The 15,201-nt window shown below is 41.5% G+C and overlaps 1 protein-coding gene across 19 annotated transcripts in view; it reads left to right on the top strand.

Moving 5' to 3' along the window:
* DOCK10 (dedicator of cytokinesis 10) overlaps positions 1–15,201 on the top strand; it is a 239,284-nt gene that overhangs the window by 71,463 nt on the left and 152,620 nt on the right. For 18 of the 19 annotated variants that reach the window (XM_034780722.1, XM_034780717.1, XM_034780736.1 and 15 more), the window contains exon 2: positions 10,459–10,578. In XM_034780722.1, coding sequence (XP_034636613.1) covers positions 10,459–10,578 — 120 coding nt within the window. Of the gene's footprint in view, positions 1–9,436; positions 9,456–10,458; positions 10,579–15,201 lie in introns of those variants that run through there. The other variant, XM_034780730.1, reaches the window with a different exon arrangement.

Below are 15,201 nucleotides of genomic sequence, written 5' to 3'. Positions count from 1 at the left end.
CGCAAGGTTGGGACGTCAGGCTGCGGGTGTGGGGGAAGTTGGGGCTTCTGATTCTCAGGGTGCCAAAGCTTTCGGCTGGGGGCTCATGGCTTCTGCCCCATGGGAGCACCAGGGCTCAGCACTTCAAATCTGGGGGGAGCGCCGCTGGGATTCTCCACGACTCTGCTCCCTGCTTCAGTCTGGGGGGGGACTCCAGGGCTCGAGGCTTTAGCTTCCGGGGGAGCGCTGGGGCTGAAACCAGTGCTCCCACTGTAGCTAAAGCCCCGAGCCCCGGCACACCCACCCCCCCACCCCAGGGCTGAAGGCGGGAACAGAGCTGCAGGGATGAATCCCCAAGCCCAAGAGCCCCCCCGTGGAGCTGAAACCAGGAGTGGATCCACAGGGCTGAAGCTCAGAGCTCCAGTGCTCCCCCTATCTAAAGTCCTGAGCCCCAATCCCCCGTGGCTGAAACTTTAGCCCCAAGGCAGTACAGTATTTGCTTTGTGTGTTTGTGTGTGTGTGCATGTGCTGTTGTCTGATTGAGGACTTACAGGGTTCTACAGGGTGTCTGATTGACGTGTAAGTCTGTAACTCTGGTGTTCGTATCTTTGAGGTTCTACTGTATTTAAATTATCATTCGTATATCTTTTCATTTAATTTTTTATGGAAAACATGAAGGTCATCTGTAGGCGGGGGGGAGCTCTGAAGATGCTGTGCCTAGGTGTGTGTAAGGTATAAATCCAGCCCTGACTGTAGCCCCAGGACATCTTCAGTGGTAGCCACAACAAGATGGGGATGTGTGGGAGGGAAGAGAAGGATGTCAATTGCCTGGTGTGAGAGAGGGTTTGAATATTGGTGGGGGGCTCTCTGCTACATCTAGCTCAAACACCATTAGGTGGAGTTTTGAGGAAACCTTAATCCCCATTTGGTCGCACTATCTCCATTTCCTGGATGCAAATTCCACTTTGGGGTTGTCAGCCATAAGCGGTGTTGGGCCATCCTGCCCATTCAGTCCCACTCTTGCTGACTGTCTCTCAAGTTGGGAGGAACCCACACAAACACATGCACACTCTTGCCTCCTAAACTTGTGTATGGTAGCACATCACCTCCCAGGACCAAGTTGTTATACTGTATTTGATATACAGGTTATGCAGTCACATTACTTTGCCCTTATAGAAGGCAAGGTGAGTTGGGTGACCACTATGTGGCCACCTCAGATACTACATGACTTCACTGTCATCCATTTGGATATGCCCCAGCATCCATGACTGTCAAGCCTGGTGGTGCCATGTAGTTGTTGTGGAATACTTACAGTGAATGATGCTAAGGCCAGGATTAAAATTCAGTCCTATCTCAAATTAACAGAAATCATGGAGTTAAAAATACTTACTAGCTTCAACTGTAGCAAGATTGGCAAAGGGATACACCTCTACCCCGATATAACACGAATTCGAACATAACGCAGTAAAGCAGCGCTCCGCGGAGGCGGGGCTGTGCACTCTGGTGGATCAAAGCAAGTTCGATATAACGCGGTTTCACCTATAACGCGGTAAGATTTTTTTTTGGCTCCTGAGGACAGCGTTATATCGAGGTAGAGGTGTATTTAATATAAATAGGCCCACCCTGGTGGTGTAATATTAACTATGTATATATCCAGGTAGACAATGTTGTCAGAAATGTGAAACTGTATAATGTGCTACATACACTACTTGATTACCAAAAAAAAATCTAGTGCTCAGGATACAGTGCAAGAATAGTTGAAGCATTCTGCAGCCATGTCACCTAGGGCAGGGATTTCGTTAGCTCTTAGAAGTTGAGCAGGATTGGTCCTGGTCAGTACTTGGGTGGGAGACCAAGAAAAAGCACAGTGCTTGAGGGAGTGATATTTCTGTAAATGGCCCTTTTCCTTGCAAGTCAGTATTGTTTTAGTGTTTCAGCATGGTGTTAGGGTGAACTGTTTTTTAGACACCACATTTTGAATGAGATATAAAATTAAGGTCCTGGCTCTTTTGGTCATCCAAAAATCTCATGGCACTTTTCATGAGCAGACAGGGTCAACCCTGGAGTCCTGAGCATATTCCAGTTCGGGTAATAATGTTCCACCTGCTTAAATTCTTTATCCCTTGCATCTATGTCACTTAAACTTCAGGTGATTTTCTGCCTTTCTTGCATGAAGCCTCTAAAAGAGAATACAGGCCTATAGCTTTTGGATAAATTAAATAGTATCTATGAAAAATAATAATATAACAGTTAAAATGATAGACAGTAATAGAATTGTATTATATTATATTTTGGTTGGTACCAGAAGCTGGGATTCAGTTTGTTTTTTAGGATTAGAACATTGCTTGGAAGGAGACTCGAGAGACTAGCAGTCTCATTGACATCATTTCTCTAGCATTCACAGAGAAGCTTCTTCAAAAAGATGGTTTATAAATCATTTTGTCCGACAATTATGAAGAAAAAATTGGTACCAGAATCAACACACAATGTTCCTGTAGCCTTAGACAAGCCATGTACCAATTCTGCTTCTGTAAAATCAATTATGTGGATATTTTGGGTCATTATTGCTGGGAAAGTAACACCATTCCATCTGGAAGAGAAGATTATGGGTTTAGATCTCATTGTAGGAGGTGGGATTTTGCTCAATGCTGATGAAGCAGTACATCGCTGGTGGAAAAGTTATGGGCTGGTTTACATTTGTGAAATTAAATGGAAATTATCTATTGCTGGTATTGGCTCAGGTGCACACTATAGCTCTCTCAACACTGTTCAGAAAGGGTATGGAAGACTCCATTGTGCTCAACAACACACTTTCTCTGGATAGTAAAAGGTGCTGTTGTAAGTAGTTATTATAGTAGGTAGGGTGCTGGTGAGTGCCTCTTTTATATTCACATAATCATTCCAGCACAGCTACTATAATTCATTTCTCATTTGAGATAGAGAAAATAAAAAGCAATATAAAAATCTAATTCCAAGTAATACAGTCTTGGCGGCAAAATTGTCTAATTGGTCCATTTCCAAAAGAAACAGACAAGTTAAATTCAGGAGAGACCATCTTTTGGTGGTTAAAGCTGTAAATCAGCCCTGCTCCATTACAGATCTCTCTGCCAGCAGTGGTGGGGAGAAACACACTAATCCTAACATTCTTACAACAAGATTCTTTGCACATGACAAGAAAACTTGAGCAGTCAATCCCCTTCATCTAAAGATATACTACTAACTAAACCAGCCAGGATTTCCCATCAGAAATGCAAAATGCATCAGTGCTAAGTTTTGCCAAATCTTAACTGTTGACTATATAGAGCAGTGGCTCTCAACCTCTCCAGACGATTGTACCCCTTTCCGGAGTCTGATTTGTCTTGCGTACCGCCAAGTTACACCTTCCTTAAAAACTACTTGAAATACAAAAATACAAAAGTGTCATGGCACACTGTTACTGAAAAATTGCTTACTTTCTCATTGTTACCATGTAATGATAAAATAAATCAATTAGAATATAAATATTATATTTACATATCAGAGTATAGTATATAGAGCAGTATAAACAAGCCATTGTATGAAATTTTAGTTTGTACTGACTTTGCTAGGCCTTTTCATGTAGCTTGTTGTAAAACTAAGCAAATATCTAGATGAGCTGATGTGCCCTCTGGAAAACCTCTGTATATCTTTAGGGGTATGCATACCCCTAGTTGAGAACCACTGATATAGAGAGTAGAGTTGGTATTTACATTGCACAGTCTTAACATTAATGAGGACACAGAGATCTTAATATTTCAAGGTACAGGGATCAGTATAGAAGGAGCTCATGAGCTTATTACACACTGAAGCTTTGACGTCAGGAATTTCAGGTGGACAGAATTATCTCTAAAGCAGGTAGAGTAAAAGAGAGGAATAAACCAGTGTGTTGAAGAGAATGGATTATTTTGCATCATCAGAAATACTAACAGGGTTTCTTCGCAATTATAAATAGTGTCCATGATCCTCAAAATATAGTGATGCATCTTTTATACATTCTTGTTATAATTTCATGGTAGGGAAAAAAAGATAACATTTGTCCCTGCTTATTGCAGTGTATATTGTTGGGGAAACATCAGCATAAATATTTAAGTGCTTCACCGAATAGTCTGCTAGCAATTATTGAAAACAGCAGTTGACATTGTTGAGTCTAACTGCATTCATCAGAGAGCTTTGGGTTAAAGCCTGGAAATCAAAGAATAATTAATGTAATCTTTTGTTTTTCACCCCTTCCTGCTAATGTTATTGTGCATTAAAAAAACTGTAGAAAAGGAAGTCATGATGAAAATTAAAAAAACAAATCAAGGGAAAAAAATAAATCACTATTTAACATCCAATTCTCTGCCACCAAAGTCTGAACCCATAACACAAAGAATCAGTATTTTATAAAAGTTGAATGAAGGAAAACTGTATTTTCATTTTCTGTCTTATGCGAGGCTACAGTACTATGATGGGATGTCATGACATATTGTGCAGACAACATGGCATGATACCTTGTGACAGTATATCATGCTGTTGTGTGGTGGCTGTACATAATGAAATTGTGGTGCATTTATACTTCATATTGGTATTTTGTAATATCATGTTGCTGCACTGATACCAAAGTATGTGAATGAATTAGATTTTGATCCCTGAAACTTCATCTGAAGATCTCTGCTGACTTCAGTTAAAGATCCTCTGCCAAATAATACTCTCTGTTGAAGAAGATCTGTTGAAATCTCTCCGTCCCTCTCTTTATGCTTTAGGGTTTTCTACAACACCCATCTTTTTAGCATCTAAATGCCCTAAAATCTGTCAGAGCAAAGAGAAAGCAAGTTGGAATGTTGAGTGTGATGGTGCTCCAGGATCTTCTAGTCTGAGCACTTTTCAGTTTCTGAGGAGGAAGGAGGGGCCAATATGGCATCTACATTCCTCTCCTTGAGTTGCAGAGTGGCCCCAGTGTGTGATCTCTGTGAAGTTCTGGAACAGCCTTCCAAGGGGAGCAGTGGGGACAAAAGACATATCTGGCTTCAAGACTAAGCTTGATAAGTTTATGGAGGGGATGGTATGATTGGATAGCCTAATTTTGGCAATTAATTGATCTTTGTCTATTAGCAGTAAATATGCCCAATGGCCTGTGATTGGATGTTAGATGGGGTGGGATCTGAATTACTACAGAGAATTCTTTCCTGGGTGCTGGCTGGTGAGTCTTGCCCACATGCTCAGGGTTTATCTGATCACCATATTTGGGGTCGGGTAGGAATTTTCCTTCAGGGCAGATTGGCAGAGGCCCTGGGGGTTTTTCAACTTCCTCTGCAGCGTGGGGACAGGTCACTTGCTGGAAGATTCTCTGCACCTTGAAGTCTTTAAGGACTTCAGTAGCTCAGACGAAGGTTAGAGGTTTATTACAAGAGTGGGTGGGTGAGATTCTGTGGCCTGCGTTGTGCAGGAGGTCAGACTAGACCAGGGCTTCTCAAACTGGGAGTCGGAACCCCTGAGGGGGTCTCAAGGTTATTACATGGGGGGTCGCGAGCTATCAACCTCTACCCCAAACCCTGCTTTGCCTCCAGCATTTATAATGGTGTTAAATATATTAAAATATGTTTTTAATTTATAATTTAAGCACTCAGAGGCTTGCTATGTGAAAGGGGTCAAATTGTGCTAAACTCTCCTCGATGGATTAGGACATGGGCAAAATCTTGGTAGGGAAATTTCCTGAGTGAGATGACAGGAAGACTGACGTGCGACTAAACCCTAGTACTGTTCTGAGTACTGCTTCATAGGAGAGGGAATCTCCAACTCCCCTGGCCAAAGGCCATTTTAAAAGAGGGGGCGTCTAGGTGAAAATTGGTTATAGGGCTCAAAATTAAGGGAAAAAGCTTTATAACTAAATTTAGACTCCATGGCAGGACTAGGGAATCAAATGTTAATTTTAGATAAGATATTTGACAAAGGGATGGGACTTCAGTATCAACCCATTCATTTTCCTTTGGACTGTCTCAATGGCAGAAATTTGTCCCTCGAGAGTACTACCTGACAACACAAAACCCACCTCTGCTAAAAGAACTCTAAGATAATCATAATGGTCCCTTCTGACCTTAAAGTCTAAGAGTTTGAAGCTCCACTTTTAAGGGACAGGAGTAGACCTCATCATCCATTTCCAACCTCACAGGAATTTTCAGATGTTTTGTAGCTCCCTAAGAGACAGGGTGCTCTTTATTTGGATAGAGAACTGGAGAATATTACAAAGCACACTGAGTTTTGTGAGAATGGCCTGACATCTGTGGAATTCCCCTGCTCATCTCAGTGCATTGGTAGCTTAGGAAAGCCCTTTGACTATTCATTTTATGATTTAGGCAAACTCTACCCACTCCCAGTTTGATTTATAAGAAGCTCTGTGAGTTGAAATCCAAATAGTGACTTGGTCATTCTTCAGGTTATTGGCATGGAGGGTATGATTTGGCACATATTTACCTGACTGCACATTCATTTTTTTTTTTTTTAGTGGAGATATCCCATCTCCTAGAACTGGAAGGGACCTCGAAAGGTCATCAAGTCCAGCCCCCTGCCTTCACTAGCAGGACCAAGTACTGATTTTTGCCCCAGATCCCCAAGTGGCTCCCTCAAGGATTGAACTCACAACCCTGGGTTTAGCAGGCCAATGCTCAAACCACTGAGCTCCCCCCCCCCCCCCCATCATATTGCTTGACATGTCCACATACAGGGAGATTGAAATGCAACATCCCATAGTATCAATGTGTGGCAAACCTAAGGGAGCTAGAAGTTGTCATGTAGCCCTCATGCAAAAAATTCTCAATAATTTCAATAGGTTGGGGGCCTCAATATCTTGAGATAGTGTAGGGGAGAGAGGTGATTCCTGTCACACTAGTATAAATGTTCTGGAGGAAAGTCAGTCTGCATGTTAGCAAAACCATCAAACAGGAAAAAAATAATACATCATGAGACATCTCTCCATCACCATTCAGATAGCACTTTTACTTTAGCTTTCTTTTTTTAGTCATCACTGCTGGTTACACCTTATTTCTTCTTTATATCTTAGATGCCTTATGCCAATTAAAAAAAAGGGCAAGGGGATTGTATGACAAGAATTCAAAACTTTGTACCAAAAATCTCCAACCCAGCACTTATGTGCAATCCTCCTTCAGATTCATATTGGCTCTTCCCCAGTGATTTGAATACTAGAAAATTTGTCCTTACAGTCTCATGAGCTGTAATTTATAAGATAACTCTATACACTAGACTTGTGGTGAAGAGCCATTGTTGTCAACTCTCACGATATTATTGTGAGTGTCATAATAGTTAATGTTTTCTTAAAGCTCCAGCTCCTGGTGTCATGTGTTTATGTGAGAATCTTTAAAAAGTTTCTAGTCCTTGTAATTGCAGAGAAAAGTGAACCCTAAAGGCACAAAATCAAAGCAAACAAAAAGGACGATTTTTTTTTTAAATCATGATTTTTAAGTCCATCTTAATTTTGGAGAGGCCGACTTGTAATTGTTAAACACTTGGGGTTGGTAATACTGATGTACAGATGAGCTACCATAATTGGAAAGGAACTCTCAAACTGCCCTCAGTGGTGAGATGGGAGTGGGAGCCAGTTGTGCTGCTTTGGCCGATGACATGAGGTGATCAGCACACACCTTCTGTCAATGTGATATTTTCAAATTAAGTGTTGATGTTTGGGTGCAAGAAGCTATGCATCAGAGAGATTTAGGGCCTGATATACTGTATCACTCACTGAAGTCACTAGGTTGATCACAACCTTACAGAACAGGACTTGGGAACATCTAAGAGAAAAGTTAAGTGTTTTACTTTGCCAGGAGAGAAGACATGAAAGAGGAAAATAAGGAAAGGTGGAGGAGAAGGTATAAAGCAAAAAGCCATTTGGGGGAATGGTGTGACAGAGAAAAGAAGAGAGAATGCAAATTGAGAGCCAGCTCACCGTACAGGGATGCATTAGAAAGTCAGCAGTTACCAGCGATCAGCCCAATACAATTTCTGTCCCAGCTCATTTAACATCTGGACCAATGGAGTTCCTCTTGCAGTTTGAACTTGCTTGACAGACCAATCATCTGCTTTCATGACTTTTTCTCCCTGTGCAGCTGTACTACATCTGCCAGCTGACTCTCTGTCCAGTCACCTCCAAAGCCTATAATAGCATGTGGGTGATTGATGTGTTCAGACAGAAACATCACACCAAGACAGCTAAAATCACTTGGATCTTAGAGTTCTTTTAGCAGAGGTGGGTTTTGTGTTGTCAGGTAGTACTCTCGAGGGACAAATTTCTGCCATTGAGACAGTCCAAAGGAAAATGAATGGGTTGATACTGAAGTCCCATCCCTTTGTCAAATATCTTATCTAAAATTAACATTTGATTCCCTAGTCCTGCCATGGAGTCTAAATTTAGTTATAAAGCTTTTTCCCTTAATTTTGAGCCCTATAACCAATTTTCACCTAGACGCCCCCTCTTTTAAAATGGCCTTTGGCCAGGGGAGTTGGAGATTCCCTCTCCTATGAAGCAGTACTCAGAACAGTACTAGGGTTTAGTCGCACGTCAGTCTTCCTGTCATCTCACTCAGGAAATTTCCCTACCAAGATTTTGCCCATGTCCTAATCCATCGAGGGGAGTTTAGCACAATTTGGATGTGGCATAGGAGCCTTTTAGTTCTATTGATGTAGCCTTCATGCATTCAGATTTCTCATAAATGGCCTTGCAGCCTCAAAGAAAGGTCAAAAGTTTCTGTATCCTCCATGCCAAGGTAGATAAAGTCCTGTATTGTTTTCTCATATAATGCCTTATGATCCCACTCCCAGCAACATTCATGGACCCCTCTTCTTTGGTCACATCAAATGCTGAGAGAGAAAGGGCTTTTGCAGAAGTGTTGTTTAGAATTGCCAGGTGATGTTCTTTACATATCTTTATAAGGCTCTACAGCTTTGACTTCTTACCATCAGCAGGTGCTGCGCTTGAATGGTGGGTGCTGAGTGCTATTGCTTTGGAAAGGTCTTTCCCTCCCAAGTCCTTGGCACTACATAGACAACTACTTGATCAGGAATAAAAAGTGAGAATTTCCCTACCTGTAAATTGGGTTTCCACTATCAACCATTCAACAATTTGGTTCTCTGCTAGGGTAGATCCCAGTGTATAACACTCTTTTGTACCGTATGCTATTGTTATTTAGTTGAGTTTTCCAGGGGTATTTCTGAAAGCTAGAGAAGAATCCAATTTAACAAATGGGGGAGGGGGAGGTACAGCTAGGCGCTGAGTAGGAATTTCTGGGATAACTGTAACTGTTAAATGTTTGAAACAGGTTCAAAGAACAGAGGGAGACCCATAGTCCAAAGTGATAAATGCTGTGTTGGAGAAACCTGTTTGATAGGTTCCTTTATGAAACTCCATGGTTACATCCTGGTCTGAAGACAAGGAAATACTGCAGTACTTTGGATAGCATAGTGTGATAACTGTGGGTAAATGGTGACTTTTTAATGGCAACCACTATGTTGCATGAACTTTCTCTGCGCAAAGTACATGCTTCTGTGTGGCTGTCTCCTTCTGTCTCACTCCTCCCTACTTTCTCTTCCTCTCTGTCATTTTCTTTTCTCCTCCCCATCTTAGTCTCTTTGATACTTACAAAAAGACTCTTGGAATGAGACAGATGGTTTCTGTCACTCTGTCTGACCTGTGAGGTTTTTATTTTTGAAAGTGTGCTTGCACGGTATGTGGGGTCTTCCATCTCTATTTTTGTACTGTATATTGAGGCACTATGAATTCACCTCTTGGCTGTTTCCACTGAGAATTTTTCTATACTAACCCCTCACTTGGGCAATAATGGCACTATTATGATGGTTTGTTTACGAGGGAATAATCCAGTTCCTGACAGGAGAAACTATGGGGCTGAATGCCAAATAGTTTATCCTGACAGAGGAACTAGATCATTGCCAAGTAAAACTGTGCAGTGGTACTTTTATTGCTAGCAAGCGACCAGCATTTAAGAAGTGGCAAAGCACAAGAGAGCAAGGGAGTGAATCAGCACTCGGCTAATGGAAACAACTGAAATTAAAGTAGGTCATTCATTCTGCAGCTGATTCACTTAAAATAATATTGTCCATATGCAGTTCTAATGCTTTGTATTAAAATAAAGAACATTTCTGAGTGTAATGAGTACATTATCATGATGCCATAGGGTGCTGTGATGATGTCTGCAGAGTGCTGTTAACTCCAGGGCATATTGGTTATCGGGAAATGATCAGGATGAAAATGAACATTCTGAGTGGCCTGCCTGGTTCACTTGTACTGTATTGACATGGATATTCTCAGTTCAGTAACATTGTGCTCTTTCTGAACATAACAAAACTCATTAATACTTCAATGTCGAAAGAGTATTGGAAAATGAGACCCGGTTCAGTTTATGAATTCAGGGAGAGTATGAGAGTCGAGACATAATATTGTACTTTCTTATTCCACAGCAGGAGAAACCCAAACTTTTGGAGCCCTTGGATTATGAAACTGTCATCACAGAGATTGAAAGAAATATTGGGGACAACCCTCTTAAAGATCTCATTACGTTTCCTAACGATGACTTTTCAGTAAGTACAATGAAATGTGTTTTATTTACAGTTTTTAATCTGTAGACATGGCGGAAAGGTGAAATGCCACAGAAGAGCCTCCTAACTGGTCCATATATCTTTTATTTTGGGGCAACTTTTTACTCCCTTCTCTCTTCCTGCTGTACACCTGCCACTCCAAGAGCAGACACAGTGCAAATCCTTAGTGATCGTCATATATATCTCAAGAGTTCAGGAGATTTACTGTGTCTTAGACAGTGACCAGTGTAATGGGCAGAGAGTCTCTAGTGCTACCATTATACAAATAACAAATCATCATTTACTTTGGAATCTCACTTACTCTGTCCCAATTAACGTTTGGTTATTGAAATCAAACAGCCAAGGAACGCTGCTGTTAGCCTTCAGCTAGAGATCAAATGTCACCTATGTGACATATATTTAAACCATGAGGTGACTGCCGTACTAGGTTGCTGCCAGCTCATAGCACTGTCACTATCCTACATAATCTAATTTGTTGTTTGTTTGTATTTCTAAATGGACATATTTCTTTTCTTCCTGTGTTAATGTGCTTGTGTTTATAATGGGATAAAGGAACAGAGTTAAACAATGCGGAATGCATATCCCATTTTATGATTAATTCCTGTATCTTTTTTACACTGTTCTGAGCGTCTATTGTGCAAAAGTTCAATTTTTTTAGCTGGTCAAGACTAGTCTGTTCTCTAACTCAAGTCTCTTTTCACTTAAAGCAGCATAAAATCAGGAGCAACTCAGTTGAAGATAAGAGTTCAACCCTCTAAGTAAAAGGAGAATTAGGTCCCTGGCATTCAACCATATTAACTGGCTGTTACATTATGTTCTCATCCTTTTTTTTTTTTATTTTGGAGTCAGCTTTTGTAGCTATTTCTATATCATATATGTTATTTTGCAGATATTAGAAACTGAAAACCCCATGTCTGTCTTGTCCATCCTGCCAATGCCTCTTGTTTGGCACTAAAGCAATTGGGTTGCATTCAGGCACAGGAGGGAGCAGTGTTTTGAGTCACTACAGCAAATCTGGGTCCTTCCCTTGGTATCTTGTTTCCTTTCATTTTAGTCTAAATCAATTGCAGTAGCGGTGCCTACATCTCCAGGGCAAGGGCAGTTTGACCTCCTTAGTAGACTGAATAAACTCCAGCCACTCAACTAAAGAGTGTCTGTTTTTATTCCTATACTTCCCTGCACCGAAATGTCTCCTGCACACAGAATTCCAGGATAGGCCATTTTCAGCTTGGCTCTGCCAGGCAGCAGGAACTATTTGTGTGCAGAGACACCCAATTTTGGCTCACCTAACCAACCTGTATTCCTTAACCAGCCTGACTCTGAATGTTATTCAGTCTGATAGTGCCTCAGGAAGCTATGGACCTTATTATTAAAATATGATGATTAGAGGTACTTCAGTCTCTGTGGCCCCAAGGCCTCAGATATCTTCAGCCCAGCCCTGATTTGTGCTTAGTTTGTAGTCACCTAATGTGGATTAGGGTGTTTGTGTATTTTCAAAATAAAGCAAAGCCATAATAATTAACTGAGCTGTTAAGATATTAAAATAATATTTATGGATCCATAATAAGTAAATTCATTGCATGCTTCAAAACTGTACAGCCAATCAGGAGAGCTCCCTGAGGATCTGGCCCTTTGTTTCAACTTAGGACGGGGTTCTCAACCTTTTTCTTTCTGAGCCATGCCCCGAACTTGCTATAAAAACTCAATGGCCCACCTGTGCCACAATAACTGATTTTCTGCATATAAATTCCATGGCCTGTGTTAGGGGGTAGCAAGCAGGGCAGTTGCCTGGGACCTCATGTCACTGGGGCTCCCGCGAAGCTACATTGCTCAGGCTTTGGTTTCAGCCCCGGGTGGTGGGGCTCAGGGCCCTGAGCTTCCGCCCCATGTGGTGGGACTTCGGCCTTCTATTCTGGGCCCCAGTAAGTCTAATGCTGGTCCTGATTGGCGGCCCCCCTGAAACCTGCTCGCGGCCTCCCGGGGGCGCCCAGACCCCTGGTTGAGAACCACTGAACTTAGGATGTATTTCTACAATCTTTAGTGCATTTATTCTCACTGATACCCCAGTGAGATAGGTAAGTACTGTTGTCCCCATTTTACAGATGAAACACTGAGGCACAGAGTGACAAAAATCACAAATGAGTCTGTAGAAGAGCAAGGAATTGAACACAGGCTCCGTAATACATAATAAACCGTAATTTACTTTGGGCCATCCTTCCTCTCCATTGATAGACAATAACATGGAACATATCCTGTTACTAAAATGCATTCACAAAAAAGACCATAATGTCTCCAGTGGAGCAAAGGGAGCCACATTTTTGCATTTGTGCTACTACAGAGTCATTAGAAATGACCAATTCATATGGGTCCCAGATCTCTCTTATAATGAATCACCTTCTGCCCACCACTATATTTCCTATATCTCCCCTTCAAACAAAGCATGTCATTCTTTCCACTTTGTGCTGTGCTCATCACCTGACCTGGGATAGCATGAATAGATGAAAGTTGGTAACTACACATTCTGCTGTGCTGTGAAATACTTGCAGTGGAAATGTCTACTACAGAAATGTACACTATACCAATGCCACACTGGTAATGCTAGTGATATAACAACTCAGTGGTGGGCAACCTGCAGCCCCTCAGGGTAATCCACTGGTGGGCCGCGAGACCATTTGTTTTCCCTGACCATCCGCAGGCACGTCCGCCCGCAACTCCCAGTGGCCGCAGTTCACCGTTCCTGGCTAATGGGAGCTGCGGGAAGTGGTGGCCAGCACGTCCCTCCGGCCCGCGATGCTTCCCACAGCTCCCATTGGCTGGGAATGGCGAACTGCGACCATTGGGAGCTGTGGGCGGCCGTGCCTGCGGACGGTCAATGTAAACAAAGGGTCTCGTGGCCCACCAGTGGATTACCCTGATGGGCCGCAGGTTGCCTACCACTGTTATAACATCTCCAAAATGGTCCGTCCTGCTCCATTCCCCTGGTAAAATCAGACCGTATCAGGCAGCATGATAGGCAATGGAATCAGTACATCAGCAGCGTAACTGTTCTCAAGCTTTTTGAAGGCATCATGGGAAAGGAGAATTTTAAGGAGGGTTTTGAAGGAGGATAATGTGATAGCTTTGCAGATGTTTATAGAATATACAATCATCTTAGACTGTACATATAGTGCAGTTCATGTTCAGTGCAGTGATGTGCACTCATATGGAAGTGATATTTAGTGTTCAGTTAGTTAGCTTGTTGTTTGTTTTAAAATGAAATTAGTGATTTTTTTGCGTGGAGGGAAAAGAAGGGCGAAGGAAGCTAATGTACTGGAATTAGTATCAGAGCTCCTCCTTACGGAATGTCAGTGAACAAAATTCTCTGCTGGAGTAACTCCATTGACTTCAATAGAATTACACCAGCAGAGAATTTCAGCCTATAAATTAGATTAGTACGGGAAGCACTATGTAAACACATATTGAAGCTTCCCCTTAAAATGTTTTAGATTGCATCTCTCATTCTTTCCCTTTTATACCACAGATCATGTGCTGCAAACTCTGGGATCATTGAGGTTCCATCTTCTCCTGTCTTTTTAATTTCATGGGCTTGTTCTATCTTGCTTTCCTTAAAAGGTAAGGAAAGCAAGATAGAACAAAGCCCATGACATTAATTTATGGTAAATCTGTTTACTTAAATGAGAACAGGATTGAGCTGCTTTTCTTTAGTGGGTTTGAGTCTGAGCCCTAATATACCTGAACACGTTTTGTGTGGTTAGCAGTTTGAAAGGTCTTTTGTTTTCTGACCAATTAGAACCAATTCTGACCGTCTGTGGTACATCGGCCTGAAAGCTATATTTCTAGTTGCTTTCATTCAGAGTTTAAAAAAAACCATGAGAAAAATGTAGAGTAAAAGCACCTAAGTCATCTTTGAAAATGGGACTTAAAAACCTAAATGTCATCGAAAGTTAATGGGATTTAGGCTCCTAATTCATTTTTTAAAATGTTACTCTGTGTCAATTATTAATAAGCAGCAATATTTTAATTTGGCTTTTCCTGCTGAAATACAGTCCCACCTGAATCTAGAAAGAGAGATGATCACAGATCTTAATTTAATTGCTTTTTTTTTACTAACCAAACATCTGAGGCTGACAGCCATGTACATGAATGCTTCGCAAAATCATTGTTAGAAGCCGGAGCATTATATTTGCATGTGTATTCCGAGGATAATTTAAAAATGACTATGTGTGCTTTTGATTCTATGGTTAGGCCAGAATTTCAGAACTCTGCATGCAACTGCATATTAAAAAATGAACATGCAATAGTGCAGCAGGGGTCTGATCCAATATCCTTTTGGAGTCAACAGGAAGATTCTCATTGACTTCAATTAGGCTTCTAATGTGCATATCTAAAAACCATAATTGTATGCACAGTCATGGTATTTGGCACACATTTATAAATGCAGAATTCTGTAAATCTGGGCCTTCATTTTTAGTGACCCTTCAGAATATAAGAACAGCCATACTGTCTCAGACCAATAGTCCATATAGCCTAGTATTCTGTCTTCTGCTAAAGGTCAGTGCCATGTGCTTGAAAGGGAAGGATCAGAACAGGGCAATCATCAAGTGA

Source organism: Trachemys scripta, chromosome 9 (genome assembly GCF_013100865.1).
Source record: "Trachemys scripta elegans isolate TJP31775 chromosome 9, CAS_Tse_1.0, whole genome shotgun sequence".
NCBI lineage: Eukaryota > Metazoa > Chordata > Testudines > Emydidae > Trachemys > Trachemys scripta.
This window is presented reverse-complemented; position numbering and strand designations above follow the sequence as displayed.